This window comes from Myotis nattereri (assembly GCF_964212035.1).
Source record: "Myotis nattereri genome assembly, chromosome: 5".
NCBI lineage: Eukaryota > Metazoa > Chordata > Mammalia > Chiroptera > Vespertilionidae > Myotis > Myotis nattereri.
Window position 1 is genome coordinate 77,770,518 of NC_138080.1, and position 26,111 is coordinate 77,796,628.

At 46.3% G+C, this 26,111-nt stretch overlaps 1 protein-coding gene across 11 annotated transcripts in view; it reads right to left on the reverse strand.

Annotated features, from left to right (window-relative positions):
- MACROH2A1 (macroH2A.1 histone) overlaps positions 1-26,111 on the reverse strand; it is a 74,930-nt gene that overhangs the window by 47,570 nt on the left and 1,249 nt on the right. For 8 of the 11 annotated variants that reach the window (XM_081092646.1, XM_081092650.1, XM_081092641.1 and 5 more), the window contains exon 2: positions 15,323-15,527. In XM_081092646.1, coding sequence (XP_080948772.1) covers positions 15,323-15,494 — 172 coding nt within the window. In that variant the 5' untranslated portion in view covers positions 15,495-15,527. Of the gene's footprint in view, positions 1-15,322; positions 15,528-15,982; positions 16,341-26,111 lie in introns of those variants that run through there. The other 3 variants (XM_081092649.1, XM_081092647.1, XM_081092644.1) reach the window with 3 other exon arrangements.

Below are 26,111 nucleotides of genomic sequence, written 5' to 3' on the forward strand. Positions count from 1 at the left end.
ATCACCTTCCCCACAAATTCTCCCAATAAGACAGAAACACAGCTTCATTGGGGAGTTTCTAAAGTCAGCTAATTGTTTTTCATACTTCAAAGTAAAAAAAAAAAAAAAAATTGCATTATACACATTAACAAAGAGATATTATGATTCTTGCCAAACATTACCTTCATCTAACCCACCAATAGAGCCCCGTGCATGAATACCTTCCCCTTCCGGAAAGCCTTCGTCTACCTTCCCAAATCTCAAGAGCCTCTGTGTCAGCCACCTCCTCAGTCTGTCTTTGGTAGAGGGCAGGAGCCACCAGCACACCGTGGTTAGAGCTGGGGTCTTCTGGGTATACATCCCAGCTCCTGCACTGAACTCTAAGATGCGTCAAGACATACCTCAGCCTCGGTTTCCCATTCTATAGAAGGGGGATGATAACTGAGGTTATCTCTAGGTTTGTGAGGATCAATGAGTTGCCAAGTTACTTGCTGAGAACAATGGGTACATGTAAGCTACTATAATTGAGGCTACTAGGACACTTGATCTTTTAAAAAGTATAGCAGGCTTGATTTCTAGGGAAAGAAAACTAGATTTTCCCCAATTTCCTTTATCAAAATAAATGGCCGGCTGGATGGATGGACCCAGCCAGTGGCTCAGTTGGTTGGAGCATTGTCTCGTGCACCAAAAAGGTTTTGGGTTTGATTCCCGGCTGGGGCACATACCTGAGTTGCAGGTTTGATCCCAGATCAGGGGCCTGTGGGAGGCAGCCAATCAATCAATCAATCAATCAATCTCTCTCTTTCCCTCCCTCCCTCCATTTCACTCTCTCTAAAAATCAATGAGGGGAAAAATCCTTGGGTGAAGATTAAAAAAATAAAAATAAAAAAATAAATGGCTGGATGGATCGATAGATAGATGGACGTGCATGACAGCCAAGCAGAGGAAAAAGCAACATAGAAAACTTGGTGTTTCCTCCCCGAATAGTTTACTCTGTGGTTACACTTAACAGTTTACATGTGTTTGAAAAATGCACTTGAACCTGATTAACCTCGGTGCTGCCAGACTTGCCTTGATAGAATGCAGCACCCAGGGTGGCCCCATGGGCAGCCTCTGCTATGGGATGGGGTCCAGGGCTTTTGTCTAACCCAGCAGGGTGTGCTATGGCAGGGGCAGGACCAAAGCCAGCCGCTGAGGCAACACAAGTCAAGGCCCCAGGAAGGAAGGTGGGAGGAGGAGATGCCTGGATTGCAGAAACCTGTTCCAATCTAGGGCCTGGCTGACAGCTGGGCAGGGCCCTCTGGCCCATGAGTCACTTGCTCTCAAGGTCTCTAAATTAAAATACAAGGAAATGGTTAATAAGAATGTTTGTTTTGATATGGAAAATCATAGCCATTTGTTCTTCATTCATCTCAGGAAGGGGTGAACAATCAGAGATGTCTGTTGAAATGAAATGATTTGAAGAGTGTAATGTAAAGAGGAACTCACTTAAAAAGCCCTGACAAGGTGCCATTTCCCAGATGGATGTTTAAGGGGGAAACAAGTTACAGAACAGAGGCTTCCGTGGGGGGCTGCCATGGTGTAGGGAGCAGAGGCAATGCCTGTCATGCACACTTACACACACATTCATCCGGACGTGCAATGCTTAGCCTCCTGGAAGTGGATCGGGGACTAAATCAGAGGGGACATTTTGCTCTACCCTCTTGTGTGCTATCTGAGTTTATCTTGTGCAGTTTATTTCTTCCAAATGTAAAATGAAAACACAGTGTAAATCAGAAGAGGCAGCTATGCTACATTCCACCTCACTGGCCTTCTCAACTCCAAGTCACAAGCACCCTCCTGACCTGACACCTGTCCCAGCCTACATAATCCTGCAGCACTTCCAATACTGATGAGACCACCTCTTCCCTACAGCCAGCACACGTCACTCTAAAAGCCATCACCCCTCCTATGCTCATACCCATCTCATTCCTGTTAGTCCTTGACTTTCCTCCTTTCTGTCATAACTACTTGTCCTTCCAGGCCCATCCCTGCAGGACAGAGGGCCCTGTCCTCTTTGCCCATGCCAGGCCACAGATTGTCTCCAGCCTTTACAGATCATACCCTGTGCCCTTTGGTGATCCTCTGGGGCCCTCAGGGCCTGCACGCTCAGGAATATATAGCCTCCTCAGCCAGGCTGCAGCTCCATCAAGAACAGGAGACAGACTTGGAGACTAGACATATGCCATCCTCTTGTGAGGTCCACTGAAGACAAGGGAGATGCAAAGTGGGCTGAGTGAACCTGAGTCCTAGTTCTCTCCTTCTAACTAAGGTTTCAGCTCCAGTAGAAAGCCTGCAGGAAATGCTCTTTGAGAGATGGGTTACTGTGCTGAATGACCCTGGAGATGTTCTTTAAACTCTCATAACCTCAATTTCTCTCATAACTTTCCTAAGCAAAATAGGTGGCTTGAGGGTTCAGTGAGTTACCAGAAGTAAATCACTTGGCCAATGCTTGGCACAGGGTGAGTGCTCAACAGATGGCAGACCTTTTGTTAAACTGCTCTGCTTTGCCTTGCCCTCAAAGCACTGTCACAATTATAAGCCACAACCTGAATCTGGAATAGAGACTGTCAGGACCTGGGATGGAGGTGGGAAGCAAAAAACCCCCACAATGCTGTTCAAGTTAAGTACCCTCATTTTCTGAATGAACAGCAGACATTGACTTTCAGCAGTCAATGTCCAGCTTTAGAGAGGCAGCAGATAAATGTTAACCAAAGGCTACCTCAGTTACCAGTTACCACAGGGAGCATCTGTTAGGATTATCAATGGCCAGGGAAGCTGACGGATTAGCCTTTCCCAGAGGCCCTGGATTTCCAAATGGTTCCTCCAAGCAAGAAATGTGAGCTCTGGCAGGGAATGAGTGTCCTTCTAGAAAGAGGACATTTACAAATGTCTTCTATAGAGGCTATTCGACAAATGTCTCCATCTAGACAAATGGGAGTGTTGTCAATCCCAGGAAAGGACCCCTCAGTGTCAGGTGTCATTGCCAGCCTCTGAAGTGCCAGGAAACACACAGTTTCTGGCCACTAAATGGAAGGCACTTGCTTAAAAATGAGGAAGGTGGGGTGGGAAATGAAAGAAGAAAGGGAGGGAGGGGGGAAAGGTGGGCGCCGAGTCTGAGCTATAGGCTGGCTGAGCAGCCTGGCAAATCTGAGGAGAGCTTTTGTCACCTTCTTGGCCACCAGAACCAGAAGAGGCGGTGCGTAGAGACAGGGAGGTGGAGGGAGGCTAGCTGTCACTAATACCCTTTGGGTTTGTGGCTTTTTACTTTCATATTTTATTATGGGTTGACTAGACAGACATAGAAGCCCTTTCGGGCAGGGAAAGAAAGCTAGAGAACTATAAATGTTTTATTAGTTGCTGATATTTTATCCAGAAAAATATTGGGAGAAAAGATATTTGTAGAATTCTTACCCATTTCCTTCTCCTCTCAGTAAGTTAGTTCTTTTAAAGCCATTCTTGGTGGCCATCACAGAGGGACTTCGGGGTACTTTTATTTTAATCAGGTGGGCAGCTTCTGGCCTCCTCTGCTTTCCAAGGTATAGTTGAGACATGCTCAGTGGCTCTTGTGGCACTTCCAACACCATCCTGTTTGCCACCAATGCTGCCCTTCCACTTGCCTCTCCTCAGGCAGGTCTGGCCCACTCTGCCCTGGTGTTAATCCTAATTACACTTCATGAAAAAATCCGGGGTCTGGTTTAGCCCTCACTCTCATCAATTTCCTAACAATAGCAACACTCCTCCACCTGAAACTCCTCCTCCTCTAACATATATATGGCCAGGGGCCCTCACATCCAAAACAACCGAATGGACGACCGAACAGGCTGAGTGGGGCGACAAGGCTGGCAGGAGGGTTAGTGAGAGACAACCAAATGACTGAACAGCAGGCTGCATGGGCAACCAGTCCAGCAGAGGGGGGCAGTTGGGGATGACCAGGCCGGCAGGGGGAGCCGTTAAGGGCGATCAGGTCAGCAGGCAGAGGCAGTTAGGGGTGATCAGGCTGGCAGGGGGGCTAGTTAGAGGTGATCAGGCAGGCAGGCAGTTGAACAGTTAGGAGCCAGCGGTCCTGGATTGTGAGAGGGATGTCCGACTGCTGGTTTAGGCCTGATCTCCAAGATCGGGCCTAAACCGGCAGTCGGACATCCCCTGAGGGGTCCCGGATTGGAAAGGGTGCAAGCTAGGCTAAGGGGGACCCTCCCCCCCACCGCCCATGCACTAATTTCGTGCACAGGGCCTCTAGTTCTTCAATAAAAGATTATTCACTGAGCAGCTGTGAAAGGCCAGTCCTCATGCAGAAGCTAAGTACAGAGTGGTGAGGGAGGGGTGGAGAAAGTGCAGCCCCAGCCTGGGGTCACTCATATGGCCTCTGATATGTCTAGCCCACCACAGACACTGAATACAGATCTGTTGAAATCAACAATGATTCTTTCGACTCCCAACATCGGCTTGGCACCTTGCACATGGTCAGAGCTTGGTAACTCTTTCACAAATAGGTCATTCACAAGAATCTCTAAACAAGAGAACCAGACATCACAGCATTCAGGCAGTAATGAAGGAGGGAAGTGTAGGAAGATCTTCCGAGGCACTGGCCTGGTTTCATGTATTAGAACACTCAGGACCATGGCAGGCAGTGTCATCCCAGGCAAAAGCAGCCCCATGATGGCCCAGAATCCAGGCAAGCTTGACCTCAGTCTCAAGTTGACAGAGGAAACTGGGTGCTGGGAGAGGTTAGGGGCAGATCAATGATTCTCAGATTCTCCAAACTAAGGTTTTGGCTCAAATATAAATGTCAGTCTCTGCATATTACATGTATCCATTATCCTGATTTATTATTTTTTAAGATTACATCTTCTAGATTTATTTGAAAATTAAAAGGGGAAAAAAGATTATTATTTTTAGAAAGATATATAACATATACAGCACAGGGAAAACAGTAAATAATATTTTAATAGCTATGTATGGTGTCTGATGGGTGTGAGATTTATTGGAATGATCACTTAGTAAATTATATAATGTCTAATCACTGGGGTGTACACGTGAAACTAATGTAACACTGTATGTCAACTATAACTGAAAAATAAAAAATGATTACAAAAAAGAGTAATTATCCAGAAAGAAGACCAGAGAAATAAAAAATATGAATGAGATGAACAGATAAGGAAGATATGCTGAAACACTAACATATGTTTATGTTCCATATGGAGACAGAGATTATAATAGAGACACTGGAGAAATAACAGCTTAAAACTTTAGGGATGAGATAAAGACATGTTCAAAACCAGACCCTGAGAAAGTTTATCACTAAAAGACCTCACTAAATGAAATTCTAAATGATGTACTTCAGTCAGAAGTAAAGTGACCCCAGATGGAAGGTCAGAGATAAGAGGCATACTTAGTTGCGGGCACATCTTTTTCTTTTCCTAAACTCAGACACAGATCTTACAGTGCTGTGTACTTCTCTACTGGAGCAAGCAAAAAAGAACCCTCGATATGGCACTTGTTTATACATGTGCAGACCCCAATGGCAGAAAGTTGCATCTTAACCTTCAAAGGGAAATTGTGAAGCGACAGAGACTCCTTGACCACTGAGGATTCCTGGGCAACATAGTTTTTTTTTTGTGTGTGTTTTTTTAATATATATTTTATTGGTTTTTTACAGAGAGGAAGGGAGAGGGATAGAGAGTTAGAAACATCGATGAGAGAGAAACATCGATCAGCTGCCCCTTGCACACCCCCCACCAGGGATGTGCCCGCAACCAAGGTACATGCCCTTGACTGGAATCGAACCCGGGACCCTTCAGTCCACAGGCTGACACTCTATCCACTGAGTCAAACCGGCTAGGGCCAACACAGTTTATCTTCAAGAAAGTAGAAAGGTTTTCAACATATGCTGCTAGAACAACTGGACATCCACATGCAAAAATGTGGATCTAGACACATGTAAACGTAAAATGCAAAACTATAAAACTTCTAGGAGATGACAGAGGAGAAAATCTGCATGACCTTCAGTTTGGTAATGACTTTTTAGATACAACACTAAAGGCTCAATACATGAAAGAAAGAATTGATAAGTTGGACTTCATTAAAATTAAAAACTTCTGCTCTGTGAAAGACAGTATTAAGAGAATAAGATGACAAGTCACAGACTAGGAGAAAATATTTGCCAAAGAAAGCACTGAGGCCTTCCTCTTCTCTGATCCCAGTGATACAGGGCAACCCTGGCCCTGGGAGAGCAGGGAGAGAAGGGGTCGTTGTTTCACGAAGTGGGCCCAGGTCATATGTACGCTGTACTGGACAACCACATGGATTTTTCAGAAGGACTGGATAAAAACTCAGTTTTTCAGCTCTACAGCAGATTCATGTGCCCCTGGGAGAAGTGCCTCACAAGCTGTGCTGCCACCTCCACATCTCTGGTGGGGTGACGAGGTACTAGGAAAGTCCACCCTTTGGTGGTTTCTACACTCTGGCCTCAAACCCTGAGGTCTGACTCTTCTGAGTCTGCTAACTGGCTGGCCATCTGACACCACACCATCAGGGAAATGCCAAAAGCATATAAAATGCTAAACCGCCGCTTTTTCAAGCATTTCTTGAAGTCTTCACCACGGAGTCATCTATTCCTCCTGGGAGACAAAGGAGGGTAGACAATGTAACATATGTGGATAGCACCTCCTTAATTATGTCACAATTTACTTTGACAGTGATGATTTTCTGTGATTGACTATCAATGAATGTCAACAATAGCTGATATTAGTAAAACAAATAATTATATTAAAATCTAATTCTCTTTCATGCATGTATACATACACACACAAGACATTTGGTGCCAGCTGTTATATCTCTGGGCAGTGGAATTATAGTGAGTTTTAGCTTTAAATTTTCAAAGACAAATTACTCATATAACCACAAAAGGAAATATGCATTTAAATACAGTGTGCACATACTCAGTACCCAGCATACTGGAGTTTTAACTTCAGTGTTTCCAACTTTTTTCTGGTTACAACCCTCTGGTTCATTAAAATCCTTAGTGGTTTTTATTCCCTGTGGTTTTTATTTTTAAAAGAAAATGAAGCTGGTGAAGGGCTTTCCAGAACAATGAGCACTATGGGGGTGCTGAGAGCTCCAGGGGAGCATGAATGCTCAAGAAGGTGCTAGCAAGAGTCAGCTGGATTCTGACCTGAAGTGTTAGTTAGTCTAACATAGAGGTGGCCATATAAACTAACAAGAGATGAAGGGATTCAGAGGGCCTCGAAGCATCAAGGAAGCAGCCTGACTGTCCTCTTCCTGCCCTAAATTTAGCTGTGTGAGTACAGGGCACACTTGAGTGTCCTGGATAGGAAACTGGTAAAGAGGCCGGGTAAGTGACAGAGCCAAATGCAGGCTGTGCTGCACTTACAGATGGGGACAGGATGGAGTGTGGCCCAGTGACTAACACCAAAGGCATATGCAACACCCGACCTGAGTTACAGATCAGAAATCAAACAAGCTGAAACTTGGGATGAGGATGATCCTCTTATTAGCCAAAACCAGGAGCAAGGTGTATTTTTAACAACCACCCTTTTCCTTGGGGTTTTATTGCAGGATACAGTCAGGTATAAGGGCTGGGCCTCATCCAGTCTGCAAAGGTCATGGAGGGGACCCAGCTTGTTCCCCAGATCAGGAGCTGGCCCTGTGAACTTCACCAGTTAGTGAAATACACACAGGCAGCTTCAGACAGAACTGCCTGCTGTGACAGGATGCCAAGGGCCTGCTAGAAGAATGTAGAGATGCTAGTCACAGACAAGGGGATGGGCAGGGGGAGGACTTGGGGAAAATGGAAAAGGAGTAGGGGGTTAAGAATACACAAATCCCAATGGCATCATCATTTGTGGATTAGATGTAAAGAAGACAAGAAAAAACTCTAGCCACAGCCTTAGTTTGTGAGAGGTGGAAATGCACTAACTACTGTGACACTAGGTTTTCAAACAGACCAGAGCTGAGGTATCCAAATCAGCAGACCTCTTGCAGTGGTCACCATGCTTATTACAAGATGTCAGACATTCAGCCTTGAGAGCTGGTAGCCAGGGCATCTTTCTAAGGTTGAGAAATCCTCTGAGAGAAGATTTGATTTTTGCAAGCAGGCTTAAGTCCTAGGAGGTAAGTTATAGAATAAGATGTGTGATCAGGCTATGTAACAGGGTTTCTGGGCCCCAAAAGAAGGAAAAGATATAATCACATATATTTTTGGATCTGATGAATGGCAACCAGGCCTGTTCTCTCAGGAGTTGAGTAAAATGGCTCCAAAGGCACTTCCTCCCAAGGTAAGCTCCCGGGGCAAGGACTTCTGTCGTGTATCTCAATGTCCAGCACAGGCCTGGAGGATGGTAGGCCCTCCCTGAGTCAGTGCCTGAGCAACTCAGCTTAGCAGGAAAGATGCACAGCTTCCCCAAGTCTCTAGCTCCCTTAGCAAATACTGAAGTGCCTTCTGTGTCTAGAGCTGTGGATGGAGGAGGAAGACTGAGGTTCCTTATCTATGAGTCAAGCTTTGTGCCTCTGCCATAAGAAGCCAGATCAAAATTCATTCTTTATAGTGGCTCTCAATTTTATTTCTTCAGTAGCACTGCTCATAGTGCCATTCCTCATGAGCTTAACCTACAACAGTGTCCCCTACACTGTACTGTGTATGGTGTTTAAAGGTATTTCTTGAAAGGCTTTTGTGATATAAGTTTGGGAACTACAACATATCACATTTCCTTTCCTTGGAGATTCACAATGACACCAGTCTGTTAAAGGTCCTGAAAAGTCCTACAGTAAGAAAAGCTGTTTCTTGGTGAATCCCAAACTTAAAAGAGCACCTTTACTGAGGAACTCATCAAAGTCATTCATATATCTATCTCAAAAGAGGGAATGACGGTCTTGCTGTCTCCTCACTTCAGCCAGAGAGCCCTATTTTGGGGGCACTACCACTTCAATTTCACCAAACACCATGGTTCTGCTGAATATAATTTGAGCAATACTGACTCAGAGTGCCTTGGACCCATGACTTGAGAGCATCAGATCACAAATGTGCTTCCTCTTTCCTCTTCCACACAATTCTCATTTACCCTTCCACTCCCCCACATCCCCACTCTGGGACTCAAGTACTCTTAACTTATCGTTTAGATCTGCTTATTCCCTTGCTGTTCTGTGAGATTGTATGTCCCCCATCATCAATGGAAATTTCACTGGGGCAAAAGCCATGTCACATGTTTCTTAGTTCACAAATACTACACTTTGCAGCACTGTGCAGTGCTGTGCTAGGCACAAGGGAGACTCCAAAGAGGCCTGAACTAAGTCAAGTTCCCTTTAAACATCTAGGGTTACACCTAGATGTTAAGAGAAGTGCTACAGTACTATGAAGGCAGAGATGATACCTCAAAGAAACTGCCTCAGTTTCCCCAGGACACTTGTTTTTAGCTATCATTTATTGAGGTTTACTATGATTGCTGGCTAAATTTATGTGGTGCAATATTAATCTGCAAAGCAACCCCAAAAGGCGGGACTATTATAATCCCTTAGGCTAGAAGGTCAAAGGTCAAGGGGGTAGAGAATGGCATGAAGCCCACATAATCCTAGGCCTGAAAAGACAGCAGACAACATCACATTCCTCAGGAAGAGCTCTGGGCAGAGTCCAGCAACGCTGCAGAGCCAGCACCCAGAGATTTGGGGAAGGAGCTGTTTGGTCACCAGACTCAACCTTGTTCCAAATGTTGACTTTTCCTTTTAAGTTCAATAGATGACTGGGTTCTGGACCCAAGAGGAAAAAAAGACACCAGCTTCAAGTTTCAGAGCTAGAAAGCCCTTCCATCACCATCCCTAAGGGAAGTGAACAGCCCCCCATGCCTTCTCCCTGCATCCACCCCAGCCTTGATCAGACCCTAAGGAGGAGCGCTTCCATCCCCGCCCTGAACACATGCTCTGTACAGGGAAGTGTGTAAATGGTGGCCCCAGGCATGCAGGGCTGCTGCCTGTTCAGACACTCTCGTGCGAGTCTGGCCTCACCTCTGCCCTAATGTAGGCCCAGGGCTGAGTATTCGGTTCTAGTTAACTGGAAAATCCTTCCAGGTTCCCATGAGTATGTCAGGAGCTCAAGTCAGAAGTGGAGCTTGACACTAGACAGAAGAGTTTGATAACAGGGCATCCTGGTGGTGACTGTGATACAGGTTTCAGGAAGATGTGTCAAGAGGCAGCTTGAGCAAACCAGAGGGAGTAGGCCTAAAGCTGCCAAGATATTCTGTAGGTGCTAGTGAGGCCCAGTGGGTTCTGACCAACTGAAAGGACAACACACATGAGTGGACAGTGACAGCTTCCATCACCATCCTTAATGGAAGTGGGCAACCACTAGTCACCTCAGCAGCCAGAGCAGGATGACTGGGGACTCCTTCCTCTTTTTGATTTAACCCTAATGTAATAGCATGTGGGCATGTACACTGTGCTGGCAGGGCAAAGCTACTCACATGCACCCTCTCATTTCAGCCTCATAATAACCCTATGAGTTGTTGTTATCCTCAGTTGACAGACAATAAAACCACAGCTCAGAGATGTGATTTGCCTAAAGCCACAATTAAGAAATGGCAGCTCTGACACCAAGGTCCACACTCTGAACTGCTGAGCTCCACTGCCTCTACCTGATTTCCACTGAACATCATGGCACCCCAAGTGTTCCCCAGGGCTGGCCACCTGCTCCAGAGCCGCCGAGGCCTAGGTGGGCCCTGCAGTTCAGCAGTCCTATTAGAAACCCCTGAGCATCCAGACCCCCACTCACCTCTCCACGGGGGCCTTCTGAAGGGAGGAGGCTTGGCCCAGCCATTCCAAAAGAGCCTTGTGTTGCATACCCCCATCACCATTCCTGCAACTGTCTGCCAGCTGTAAGGGTCTGGGCCTCGCAGACAGGAAAACAATCCCTCCATAGTACCCTTTGGGTGAAAACTAGACAAGCAGGGCAATCTGGTTAACTGGTTAATACACATCCTCCAGGAAATGTTTCTTAACTCCTTCTCATGGCACAGCTGGTCCTGCATCATCACCAAGTTTCTCTTGCCTGTACCTATCCCTGGACAGACACCTCTTTGGGGTGGGGATAGGTCTTGTTCAGGCTTACTAGTATATTCCAGTGCCAGATACATCACAACTCTCAGTGAGGACCTGCTAAATGCAGGTACTTCCCTCATACGCCTTGTATCTGGCCACGATCTTTCCTAGGCCCTGAGCTACTTAGGGGCTGGTACCCTGGCTTCCCCCTCTTTTGATATCTTCCCCAAGCTCTCAGAAGAGGCTGGCTGGCACCCAGTAGGTGTATCCAGCACAGATGAGCAGATGGCAGAGCCCCTCTCCCAGCTCTCACGGGGCTGGTTGCCCTTCACTGCACTTATCAAAGTCGGTAACCACCTGGGCTGGTTGGTTCTTTCTCCCAACTAAACTGTGAACTCCAGGAAGCAGAGACCATTTCTGCCCCCATCATTCCTAAGCTCTCATGCAGAGTCTAGCATGGTGCCTGGCACACAATAAGTGCTCAATAAATATGTGGAATGAATGGGAAAGGGTCTTCAACAAAACAAAAGCAAATAGCAGAATAGAGAGCTTGGTCACCTATCCTTTTTACTTAAGGACCAAAACCGAAGTTCTGAGTGGGCAGATGCCCAGGACTTCCAAATATCCACATGCTCTCATGTTCTAGCCAAAGGGGCTCAGGGTAGGTCACCTTCTGAGAACGGTGAGTGTGGGTGTGCAGCACTGTTCTAAGGAGCAGAATGGAGCAGTGTTTTTACTGGGCGTGGCCCCAGAACTCAGCTCCTATCCCATCATCAGGACATAGGATACAAGTGACCACAGCAGTGACCGGACACAGAACTGCTGGCTCAGGATGTCTCTCAAGGTGCCAGTCATGCAGGCTCGGCACCATGTTGGGGAACTGGCTTTAGGCAATGGTCATGCCAGTGACTCACCACTGTGTGCAGAGAAAATCGTTCAGATTCAGCTAACTAGAGCTTTGTGGAAGGTCTTGCAAAAACTTAAATATGTACAACAGGGGTTAACTTGACTAATATGAGCGTAAGGATTTGACATAAGCTACTTTTCCAGCTCTAGTAACAGGTTGCCCTGGTTATTCCCACTCCCCTTTGTGACCACTACCATATACCTATGGTAGCTGGGGACAGGTGTGATGGGTGTGGGTGCAAACAGGATCAAGGTCTCTGGCTGCCATGAAAACGGACCTGCTGACTGTGACCTCATCATCTCTGTGCTCAGTTTCAGAGCCAGCCAGGCACAGACAAGGAAAATGTACAGGTTTGCTATGTGGACACTAGTTTTCTCAGAGATGATGTAGCAGTGGTATCCCCCATCCCACGCCCTGAAAACTAAAAAGAGAAAGCTTGATGGAAGAAATGAAACTGATTTTGTACTTGACCTAATGACAGTGTCTATGAAAACTCCAGTGATAGGGGCACCATGGCATTTGGAAACCAGAAAACATAGGCTGTCTGGTTTGCACATCATGTCAGCTTTCCCTTTATGGTCAAAGCCCCTTTGGCTCTCACAGCAGCCTGGAGTTGGTGGAGCAGGACTCGAGTCCATATGAGTTGTAAGGAAACAGGTCCAGGAGGTTAAGTGACTCACTCTAGGTCAGTGGTCGGCAAACTCATTAGTCAACGGAGCCAAATATCAACAGTACAATGATTGAAATTTCTTTTGAGAGCCAAATTTTTTAAACTTAAACTATATATGTAGGTACATTGTTATTAACTTAATTAGGGTACTCCTAAGCTGGCCTCTGCTAAAAACATCCTCAATCTGATTGAGGTACATTCGCTGAGGTCGACCCCTTCCAACTCTCCCATCCACACTCGTCTTGTATAGTTGTTTCATCTATCTCCTTTCGTTCAACCTCTCTATATGTCCAAACCATCTTAACATACCTAAAAAAAAGTTACATTTTATAATAATAAAGCCACCATCACAAAATAATTACAATTCTTAAATTGATGACAAAAATACCTGTAGGATTTACAGCTGGTTGGAAAAATACAGGTAACTTTATGCTTCGAGTAGGTACTTTTGTCACCCGCGCGCGATTTGCGGACGCGACTAGCACTAACCACTGCACAATGAGACTGCTGACTGACTGGCTCACTCAACTCGTGCATGAATCGCTCGCGCCTCCCCCATCCACACTCACGGCCGGCCTGCACCGCGTCGCCCGACCGACACCCCCCACTTCTTCTAACGCCACTTCTTCAAAATAGACTCTCCCAGGCCGAAAACCGACTTCTGCGCATGGGCCACGAAGTTTCAATCGCACTGTACGTGCACGCCTGCACGTGGTATTTTGTGGAAGAGCCACACTCAAGGGGCCAAAGAGCCACATATGACTCGCGAGCCACGGTTTGCCGACCACTGTTCTAGGTCACACAGCATGTAAAGTGCCAAGCCAAAACTAGAAAATGTCCTCTGATTCCTATCTAGTGACTTTTGTGGTCTCCCTGGATGGCTGCCAGCATGTGTCACATAAATTCTGCGCCTCTGTTTCTTTAGCTCGATAGTGAGGAGAATCATGCCTACTTCATGCTACCAGGCATGTCACCTGTAAGAGTCTCCGGCATGCAGAGAGTCAAAAGTCCCAGAATATGTGCAAAACCTCACAACTATTAACACACCCATTATGATGGTGCTTTCCATAGGGAAACCCTTGGTGTTATTGAGACCTGGGAGAGGAAGAAGCGATGCAGCTCTTCTGCTGCCTGACTGTAAACTTTGGAAGAGGTACCTTCTCTTGCTAAGAATCAAGGTGCCTCTTCCTACCACCTACGCTGATAGTATATGGAACAATAAGTAATAGCATGACAACAGGACAGCAGGATATGGGACCCTCCTCGAGTACTTACTGATTATATGCCACCCCTGGCAAGTCCTTTCATGTTTTGAGGCTGGTTTTCTTATCACTAAAAAATGGGGTTGGTTTCCCTTCTAGCTAGCCACCCACAATTGCTATGGAGCCACCAATAAGACTAATAAGATTTTATCTATGAAAAGGTCCAAAGAGAGATGGCTGATTCCAAGACCAGGGCAGACAAAGTCCAGGGTGAGACCAGAATACTCATGATGTCAGAAAGCATAGAAATCTATAGAAACTGATGGAGACATGGCAAATGGACACAGGAACCAGCTTGAGAGTCGAAATTTGAGCATCATAATGAGTAATGACATGATAGTGCATAAACCACTAAATTAAAAAATCCATAAACCAACACTGATAGTACAAAAAAATAAAAAGAAGGAAAAGGTAAAAGGGAAGCTCTTGTTTACAGATGAATGTCAAATAATAAATGCAGAAGAAATAACAGAAATGGAAAAATCACTATTTTTTAACCACTATGGAAATACCAGATTCAGGTAAGATCAACAGGAAATGCGAAAGCTACTGGGTAAAAGACTGTGATCCAGGATGGGCTGAAATCTGCAGATACCATCTTAATCAAATGACCAAACTGAACACCACCAATGACAGGACAAAGCCACATCAGGTGCCTCCTGATGTGACACCAGAGAAGGACTCAACATCTTTTACACAATTGTCCTACTAAAACATCTGATCTGAATCCAAGCATGAGACCAACCTGATTGAAGGACATTCTGCAAAACAACCGGCCTGGATTCTTCAAAAAGGTCAGTGTCATGAAAAAGTTTTTTTAAAAGCTGAGGAACTGTTTAAGATTATATGAGACTAAAGAAACCAGACAGCCAAATAGAATGTATGATCCTGAAATGGATCCTGGATCAAGAAAGAAAGCCAAATAAATTTATAAAGGATATTAGGACAATTAAGGGAATTTCAAAATAAACCATATAATATATAACAGTCAAAAATAAATGTATAGCCCAGCTGGCATGGCTCAGTGGTTGAGCATCGACCTAAGAACCAGGAGGTCACAGTTCGATTCCTGGTCAGGGCACATGCCCAGTTTCAGGCTCAATCCCCAATAGGTGGCATGCAGGAGGTGGCCGATTGATGATTCTCTCTCATCATTGATGTTTCTATCTCTTTCTCCCTCTCCCTTCTTCTCTGAAATCAATAAAAATATATATATTTTTAAAATGTATACATATGCGTGCACACACACACACACACAGTTGGGAGGACAAAATGTTAACAACTGGTGGATCTAGAGAAAAATGTTCATTGTACTATTCTTACAACTTTACTATAGGTTTGAAAAGTTTTAAAATAAAAGAAATGAACAAAAAAGCTGTCAGAACTGCCAATGGTGTCACAGTTGAATTGGGTACTCACCTGTCAGGTACTCCAGGACAGCAGCCATGTACACGGGCGCCCCCACTCCAATCCTGTACTTGGGGTGGCCTTTCTTGATGTACCGCAGCATCCGCCCCACAGGGAAGATGACTCCTGCCTTGGCAGACCTGGAGGTTTTGGTGGACTTCTTCTTCCCGCCCCTGCTTGACATGGCGATGGCCCTGGAGCTAGATCAGTAAACACACTGGGGAGGCAAGAGGCACACCATTAGGATCATTGGGACAGCACCATTTCCCTTTCCCCTTATACTCTGGACCCTGGGAGAAATAGGTACTGCCCGCAGCAGCCCTCCGCGCCCTATTAATGCTCTATGCTGAGGTGCTGTGGCCCCTAAAGAGAGAATGGCTTAGCTTTTTACATTTTATAACATGACATCAATTTTATCAGCCCTTTCCATTTAAAGGTTACTTTGACAGTGACTGTTCTTAAGTGTCTTGCTTTTATGCCACATGATGTAAAAGAAAACGGGAATTCTTGGCTATGTTTTATACACTTAATAACGCATTCTCATATACTAGAGACTGGAACTAATAAATTTGCTGAAGTCTTCAAAAAAGAAAATAAAAACGATGTCACCTGTCCTAGAATGAAGCTTTAAAGCCAGATACTTATGTTCTTTGATGAAAGCAGCATCTGTACCTTACAATCCTTCATCTGTGAGAGGCAGGAACAGCTCACAGGAGCTCAGTGGGTGGCCACATTGGAATAAGAGGCCCCTGGACACTTCCGGTCTGCTGAACAAGCCTGCCCTTAGAGAAGTGTTTTTGCTTCCCTGCTCCTCCCATTCCCATCCAAAATGCCACTCAGTCCAGAGGATGTCCCCTCTTCAACACCTCTGTGGGGTCCTCTCCTCTCCACCCCAACTATGACTAGATCCAGGTCATCACTATCTTAACTGAATGATCACAAATGTCTCCTGAAAAGGTCTCCCACCACTGGCCCCCTTTCCTGTAATCCACCTCCCAATATCATTAAACACACAAATCTGAATATATCATAGCCCTGGTCTTAAAGCGTTCCCTGGCTGCCAAATCGCAAGATAAAATCAGGACCCTTGGCCTGTCAAGCAGCCCTAAAATCTAGGCCTGGCACACCCATCCAGCTTTATTTTATGCTTCGGGTGGTTGTGTGTAGTCCCCCCACATGCCTTCCTCTGCAGTGGTTGTGCTTTGGCTAGGACCTCCTCCATCCTTCACACTTGCTTTCTGCCCTCTGCCAACCCTTCCCTGAGTACTCGAATCCAGATGTTCCACCCTCTAGGCTCCCATGTGCTTCATGCATGATAGGCACATACCCCCATCTCTCCCATCAGACTCCAAGTTCTTGAGTCTGACCGTGACTGTGCTCCGAGTGTAGCACCACACAGTAAAGTCTGAAATGCTAACAGCATTTAAGTCACCATGCATTCTCTGCAGGAACTATGCTGGGGAATGGAAATAGCAGTGCACAACACAGTGTGGTCCCTGTTCTCACAGAGCTGGTGGGGAAGAGAGACAAAAAACCCTATAGTTGTTTAAATGGTAGTGGTGAAAGACCAGTGCAGGGTGCTAGGAGAGAGGCTGTGATGAGGCCTCTACCCATTTTGGGGCACCAGGCAAGCTTTTCCTAGAGGACAATTACTAGTATGCTCTGACCATTGAACCAAATGGGCAGCTCTCCCATTTACTGGTAAACTGAGGTTAGGCTCCATGGGTCCCTCAAACTCCAACAGTCCATGACTCTATGATTGTGGAGGCCACAGAGTTAAAAGTCCTTATTACTCTGATGGCCAAAGCTATATATGGGACATGCCATGATGTGTACCTAACATCAGTGTGACCAACCCTCAAGATCATCTCAAATTGGCTGCCTGACAGAGATGGCCAAAACAGCAGAGAGCAGCATTCCTAGAGGCAGCTGTGCTAACAGGCCCAACAGAATTAAGGGGCTCAAGCCCTGATTCTGGAAGATGTTGGAGGGGGCTGAAGACCCTGGGAAGAGAACCCTATATTTCACCCTATCAAAGGGCGCTAAATCTTAATTGATCACTGAGTGCTAAAGAGTCCTATAAGGGTCTGAGTTATTCTAAAACATTTACTTGGCTCTATTTCTTGCTGTAATGAGCTCCATTTTAAAAGATTCCCTGCAAACAGGTGCCTGTGCTCTCAGAGCAGGAAATGGAATATGTATACATACATGTGTGCACACGTATGTTTGCAGGGAAAGCTGTCACTGAGTTTCCTAGCAGTCTTTTGCTTTACTACAAATGTGTTTCACAGACCACTTTACAGATCAACTCTATACTTTTGGACTAAGCACTTTTCAGATTTGAATGTTTCCCTTCTTTCAGGAGAGGCCTGTGGTCAGTGATGATTAATGCAACTCAGCCCCATTCTTACTGGAGCACAGACTTCAGCTCTTGTCTCCAGGTGGCCCCTGTCTTGCCCCAGAGGAGCCATTAGCACTCAGAAACCTGATGGGTTCTAAACACACTTATTCCTTAAAAGTGATGCTCCTGGTGCTTCCCTCTGAATCTAGCTAAGAGTGGTTACATCGCCCTGGCCAGTATGGCTCAGTTGTTAGAGCATCGGCCCTCAGACCAAAGGGTTTCAGGTTCAATTTCCAGTCAAGGGGCACGCACTATGGTTGTGGGCTTGATCCCAGGCCCTGGTAGGGGCTCATGCAGGAGGGAACCAGTCAATGTGTCCCTTGCACATCGATGTTTCTCTCTCTCTCCCCCTCTTCCCTCCACTTTACTCTCTATGGAAAGAATATCCTCAGGTGAGGATTTTTAAAGAGTCATCACATCATCCACATGCTGGAAACTCACAGGCCTCCAAGACTCCAGGCCTCCAGCCCAGTGCATATCTGGCTGTTGAGTCGCAGAGCTCTGTTCTGATTGCCTGTGGCAAGGGCCCACTCAGAAGTCTTGTAGGTGCCTTAAGCTCTTCTGGATTTCTCCGCTCCATCATTGGCAACATCATGCATCAAGCTACCAAAAGAGTCAACCTGGACCCACTTCTCTGCTCACCTCCCAGCACCCAATCATTAGCCAAACTCTGCTGAGCCCACCTCCGTAACTTTTCAAGCCTCTTCCCTTCTCTTCACCCCACCCCCACCTTGATTCAGCTCTACTACTTACCTACTTCCCCAGCACCAGTCTGGTACCATAGACACTAGAGGATTTTTGCCCACCTTGCTAGTTCCTCATCGCCTAAGCCAGCCACAAACAGCATCCTTCAACTGCTTCCGCAGTACTGCTTCCTGCCACCCTGCCTGGGCTCAGAAGTCCCAGGCTGCCCCTGACTTCCTGACCTGTGATGCTGTGCCCAGAATGCCTTTATACATGCTGTTTCTTCTGCCTGTCCTCCTGCCAATCTGAACTGTGCTCACACAAACCCTCTTCTCGGACCTGGCCATGGACTGGAATTGCTATCTGCTTTGTGTTCCCATAGCACATATCCTGGCACATATCTGTGCGCCTCCCTCTCCAACTTGACTGGATTGCAAGCTACTTGATGCCAGGCACTGTAGTTAATTCATCTCTGGTTCTCTGGGTCCCAGGAAAGATCTAAAAATTCATGGACCCTCAAGTGCCACTCTGCTCAATGAAGATCTTCATGTCTCATTTGAGGCCAGTTCTCTCTGATAAAGCAGATCTAAGTCTTTATCCCTTCCCCAAGGGAGGCTATCCTGCAAGACTCTGTTGCTCATCCCTCCCCATGTTTTTCTGCAATTCTAACTACAGATCCCCAAGCTACAGCCACAGCTATGAGAATTCTGACTAAGCCATGCAGCCTCATGACATCCAGTAATGTGTGGGAATATCAACTTGTAGCTTGCAGTCTCCAGATAAACCCATGAATGTGCAGGTCCATCCTGCTCTTCAGCAGGCAAGGAGATATGGGTAGCTATGGCCAGGCTCCAATGTGGGGATAGTGGCTGTGACAGAGTGGTTGTTGAGGTTAGTAACTCAAATTCCAAAGTCAGACTGATCTGGTTCAAGTCATGGTTCTGCCCCTTACAGCCTGTGTCCCTGGACACTTGATATAGCCCCTCTGAGTCTATTTCCTCATCAGTCAAGTGGAAATGATGATAGAATAGACCTCAAAGAGTTGAATAAAAGCATGCATATCCTATACAGTAAAAGGGTAATATGCAAATTGACCCATGCATATCCTATATAATAAAAGGGTAACAGCAGAATGACCGCTCAACCAGTCACTATGAGGCACACTGAGCGCCTCTTGGTCCCTTTCCCCAGCAGGCAGGCTCTGATTGCCTGATGGTGAACGGGGAACCAGGGGCTGGGTGGCAGCAGGGGGTGGGGCCGGCTGTGGGTAGCTGGGGAAGATAGCCCCGATTGCAAGCCAAGCCTAGCGTCCGTACCCGCACATGAATTTCATGCGCTGGTCCTCTAGTAAGAATAGAATTAAATACAAGCATGCAGGTAAAGGCCTGACACCCACTGAGTGCTCAGTAAAGTTAATAAAAATGACGACCATGTGCATAAGATGAAAAAAGGCCACCATCTTGAAGAACTGGCATTGGATGTTTGTATTGATGAGGGCAGCACTAGTTGCTATAATAAGCCCCTACAGCTTTTTTCTCACTCATGAAAAGTCCCAAGTGGGTTTCTATGACTGACCAATGCTTCTCCACAGGATGATTCATGGATCCACACTCCCATTAATCCATCACAGTTACCATGGAAGGAAAAAGGCCATGGAGGAAAACACAAGGAGGTTTTCAGGGCCCAAACCTGGAAGTGAGGCGTACTACTTCTAACCATGATCCATCACCTAGTACTTGATCACATGGCCAACTGCAAGAGAAGTTGAGAAATGTCCTCTACCTATTTGCTCAGAAGAAAACAGGAAACAGTCAGCCTATCACATGACAAACCAACTTGAAAGCTGACCCTGAAACCATGTCTACATGACCAACCAAAGCCTGCTGAGCCCTGTTTGACCCATGTCCTGCACCTAGCCTCTTCTGAGAAATGTATAGTTCTCATCATAGAAAAAGTAACTTCTGATGCACTCAGCTTCTCTTCAGGGGACAGATGTTGCTCACAGGAGAAACACCAACACTCTCTTGTCAACAAACAAAGCTGTGTCCTTCCTTCCTGAACTCATCATCAAGGAGGATACCTCATTCAGTAAAATAGAAACCCTTACCCCTGTAAAGGGCCCCACATGCTCTGAAGGTAATAATAGGTATTCAGGCAACCTTAGCATTCATACATCACATTATGTTCATATGCATTAGCTTGGCTACCTTTGTTACTGTTATCAGGTTAGGAAATGAAGCTTCTGCGGTTGCTCCTGAAGGGATCTCTGTGGTATTTATCGCTGCAGCTCCTCTAACTATAAATTAATCACAACAGACAGGAACCTTGCTTGCAGAAACCCAAAGTTTACTCAGAGACACACTGTTGGAGAGGGGCTATATAGAGAGCCAGGCTTGAGGGAGATGCAAGTCTCTGGTCAACATGATCTTTCCTCATAGCACAGACTAATTAGAAGCCTGGCTGTGAGGATCCATGAGTAAGATGGACATGAAAACCCCAAGCCCTCTACTATTGGAAGGGACACAGAGGTGAGGAGGGGAAAGGGCCATCCTACCTACCACACCACACCACTCCACTCTACTCCTCCCCAACAAGACACCCTAACAGGCTTCTCACTGCATAGCAAACCACCTTCATTCCCACCTACAGTATTTGGTACATGCTCAGGCTGGAACGTTCTCTCCAGCCTTCTGCCTAGGACTATCCTACTTAGTGGTCCCCAAACTTTGTCTGCTGATGCACCTATCAACGATCTTTCTCTTCTGCATTCCTGCCTTATCCCCCAATCACAGTCCACTTTGGGGGAGCCCATACCCAGCTCCAGCCTTGCACACAAGGCCCTGCTTACCTCCTTCCCTATTCCTAGCAACCAGGGTTCCACCAGGCTGGGTTGCTCCCAGTTTTCTCAGTGGACATTCCTGCTGTAGCCCCTGAAACCAGCTAAAAATCCCTTATAATGTCCCTAAGCCTGCCACCATTCTTTAATATGTTCAATTGCTTTCTCAGTCTTTTATAAAGTGCTCTGCAAATATAGTCCCAGGCCTTCCTTCCAACTTAATTGCCCCTCTAGATCCAATTTATATAAACACTAGAGGCCCGGTGCACAAAATTTGTGCACTCAGGTTGGGGAGGGGGGGGGAGTTCAGACCAGCCTGCGCCCTCTCGCAGTCCAGGAGTCCTCTGGGGATGTCTGACTGACGGCTTAGGCCTGCTCTGGAGCAGGCCTAAGCCGTCAGTCAGACATCCTTAGCGCTGCTGTGGAGGTGGGAGAGGCTCCTGCTATCACTGCTGTGCTCACCAGCTGTGAGCCTGGCTCAGGGCTTCTGGCTGAGCAGAGCTCCCCCTGTGGGAGTGGACTGACCACCAGGGGGCAGCTCCTGCATTGAGTGTCTTCCCTGAAGGTCAGTGCACGTCATAGCGACCCATAGTTCCACCGTTATGGTCGATTTGCATATTACCCTTTTATTATATAGGATTCTAAAACCAACTACCTCACCCTCAACACTTATTACCCTGTCTCATCACTGCCTATTTCCTTATCTTTTGTCAGCTCTGCCCACCACTATATCTCTGCCTGATACCTGGGAGGCTCTCAAATGCTGGCTGGATGTTTGCTGATTAGTTGGCATTTACTGTGGAGGAGAGTCTCTTGGCAAAGATGAGAGTAGTATTTCCAAAGGTCACAGGACTCAAAGATATGGAAGTGGGACACCACTTGGGGACCTTCACTAGGACCAGTCATGTACACATACCTGGCTAATCCCTGTGGGAGCCAAGGCTCTGGAAATCCAGGGATCTTGTGGAGTTACTTTGGGAATTCCCAGGAAAGGAACACAATTGCCCTGATACCTGAGGTGGGAGCCATGCAGAAGCCTTCCAACTCCCTGACAATTCTATGGCTCCAATGACCTCTCTTCTTACCACTGGACCAGCTCATTAACACAGATTAGAGGATAATACTTACCTTCCTCACATCTATAAGAGACTGACCTCCGTTAAAGACACAGCAGAAAAAAAATTCTTAAATAAATAGGTAACTCACAAAACCACTGAAATGGTCAGTTGTGAAGTCTTTTATTATCTGAGCAATGAATTCATGCATATTGATCCTGAATGAATATTATAACTGCTGGGGAGTTGCTAGTCAGACATCCCTATCTTTAGCACCTGAGGATAAAGGAATCCGAGCTATCAGTGCTCAAGTCACTGTGGCTGAGGAAAGATTGCCCCATCCTTTCCATGCAGCTGGAGAAATGCCCATGTGTCCACATGCATTTATCACCTTCCCATCAACTCCAATCACAAAGGTGAACCTGAGATACTCAATTCTGAAGCATAGGACATTAATCCTATTTACAGCATTCTCTTCCGTTTACTCCTATCATATCAAATGGTTAACAATGTTGCTGCTGTCATGTCCCCAGAGGCCTGTGGATATACTACACAAGCATCATTCACAGGGCTGGGGTTCACTAGCTATGCTCTGATTGGTTCAGAACAGGGACCTGCTCTTGTACTCTAGCCAATCAGAAAGAACATCTCTCTCCATTCATAAAACACTACATAATAAAGATGATTAAAGAATTTAGTCTACCCTGGGGGAACCAAGGAACTGCAAACAGGGAGTAAAGAATAAATAAGATAGTAAATAAATCCTAAACTGCACATTTTGCTCCAGCAGACGTATCTCCCTCACATGTTAGAGTTTTAGTGGTGGGGGAAAAACAAACCCAAACACAAGTGTTATTCACCTTAAGCAGGAAACAGTTTGCAGGAAACTAGTCTGGGATTAAGATTTCACCTCTACAAACCCTCACCAAGTCCAACTCCACGCACAAGGAGCCCAACTATCTCCTCCTCATGGTCTGCTTCCCCAGCTGCACGAAAACAATCACTACCTGCCCTAGCCGGTTTGGCTCAGTGGATAGTGTCGGCCTGTAGACTGAAGAAGGGTCCCCGGTTCGATTCTGGTCAGGGCACATTCCCAGGTTGCGGGCTTGGTCCCCAGCAGGGAGCATGCAGGAGGCAGCTGATCAATGATTCTCTCTCATCACTGATGTTTCCATCTCTCTCCCTCTCCCTTCCTCTCTGAAATCAATAAAAATACATTTTTTTTAAAAAAAAAAGAATCACCACTATACAGGGTGTGGCAAAAGTAGGTTTACAGTTGTTTTTATGGCAAATACAATTAATAATAAACTTTTGCATATTCACAACTGTAAACCTACTTATGCCTCATCCTGTATTTCCTGTATTTCAATTAGCAAGGCACTGTCTGCCTCCTTTACCACCAAACTTTGCTTCACATCTCCTCTCCCTTTTAAAGGCTACGTCAAACTAAGATGACCACTCCAATGGAAGACTATCAAAGGTCAAGTTAAAAGGTGAACTTCAACAGGGCAGAGCCCTGGTCAGATTTGGCATCTAGAAACCATTCAATTTTGTTGAAGAGAGGAAGAGTTCCCAATAATAATAAAGAACTTCTGACCACATCTCTCTCCTGCTGAGAGCCACTGCTGTTAGGATAAAGTCTAATCCCTCAGCATATTTCTGATCAGGATTCTCTGTGATTTGGCCCTTCTGGCCCTCTAGCTTCACCGGACTCTCCTCCTGGATCCAGCCATCCTGAACCTCGGGCAGCTCCCCCACATGACCTTTTTTCTCATTATTCTAAGATTCTGCACAGGTGATTCCCAGGCCTCAAACACTTATCCCGACCTGCCCTCCTTTGCCCAGCCAATTGTTACTTGGCCTTTCTGTGGTGCCTGGTAAATGCTTGCTCCGGTTAGGTTACCGTCCTGGGGGCCACTGTGGAATTGTGGCCTCCTGCACTGACCTCACAACAGCCGCTTGCGTGTCTTTTCAACATGTCAGCTTCCCAAGGAAAAGGACTGGGGTTTCTTGATCATGGTACTGTCCTCAGTGCCTGACCCAGAGTTAATTCCCAGGAAATATTTATTGAAGGACACCGACCTGGCAGGTTTAATCCAAGCAAACAACCTATACAACTCTTTGGTATGAAGAGCTAACCCACTCAGGCTCACTCATAAGAGCTGAGGTGAGGCCCAATGTACTTCTAAAGCTACAGAAAGTGAGGAGAACCCATAGGACCAGTATACACCCCACTACCCCTGCCCCTTCCCAGCCCATGTGCCAAGAATGGAGCTCTGAAAAACCCAACACAAATCCAAAGGCATGCCCAAACAAGAACTAGAGGCTGCTGCAATTCGGATGACCACCACATACAGATTTTTAGGTTTTCAGTGTGTTCTTCTATTTAAATAAATATCCTTTAAATGACTTGGGGCAGCATTAGCTCCGCAATATTAGAGGCTGTGGAGAGTGGCTACAGTGTTTGGACAGGTTATGGTCCGAACCTGTGGTCCCACGTGGCTAAGTGATATAAGCTGCGGGAGGTGCAGCAAGTAAACAAAGCTTGATCAGGTGCATGTAATTGAGTAGATTTGAAACCCACGAGAACGAGAAGTTGTAACCACGCCCTTACTTTGCCTCGTGGAATCTGGCTATAAAATAAAGACTCAGCTTACAGGCCCTGGCACTGCCTCTCTATGAGAGAGGGCAGCGTCCCACCCAGGCCCAGCTTTCTTCTCTTGTGTCTTTTCTTAATCCTTCACCGCTGCCTCTCAGCTCACCGAACCTGGCCGTGCTGGCGTGGCACAAGATACACGTATTTCAAGCCTCTCTCTGGGAAAGGAATGAGGGCCCTCCCCAAGTTCTGCCATCTCCAGGACCAGAAGTGGCAGATTACGATGCACCACTCCCTGGCCATTTGCTATAGACCAAGCCAGTGACTTACCGTTGTGCAAGTGATGTTCTAGACCAGCGGTCGCCAATCTTTCGGGCCTCATGGACCACCCGTGGTCCGCAGACCACCGGCTGGCGACCGCTGTTCTAGACAACCCTCGAAGTTTAATAAAATGTGAACTATCCCTTCCTCATTTTGAAGGCCCTGCCTCAAACTGCTTTCTGTCCTTTTTAATACCTTTATCACTATACAATGGGGACAGGTTAAAAAAATGACAGATTGGAGAGATTTCCCACTCTACTAAAACTTGTTTTGAGGGAAAATTTAAAGTCTTGATGGTGCTTGTTTAAAGAAAAAATAGGTTTACAGATTATATATATATAAAATAGTCTCTTGTGCAAGATTGAGATGCCACTGCCCGACTTTGGTTAGTTGTGTACAGGGGTATTGATTCCAGTTGCAGCATAAGGTGTCCATTTCGGAGCTAACAACTCCTCTGGCGACAGAGTCCTCTCAAGGTGGCTTGCAGTAGCTGGATCCCACCTACCTTAGAATTGGAGCCTCCCACGCAAACTTAAAGCTGTTCAGAATTCCCCCGGGGCCCTGGAGCAGAGAGCCCCGGAACAAAGCACGGCCCCGCTCCCCCCTTTAACGGTAAAACCTCAAACCACAAAGGTGGAGGAAAAAGAGAAGCTAGCAGGGGTGCCCTCTAATTGCCTATTCTTATTGGCTGTTCATCAAATCATTAAAATCTTACAGGGACTTCACGGTCCTTGTAATTACTGAATTCAGGGTTTGCCTCAGCTGGTTCTACAGAAAGCCTTTTCACTTTCAAACTCGGGAATGTCTCCCCTAACATCTTGTCTAAAAGAACCTTCCAGGCAATCAATCTATTCACAAGATCCTGGAGCGATCTGTGGCCGCTGCAGGAGTGGAGGTGGGGCGCGCCA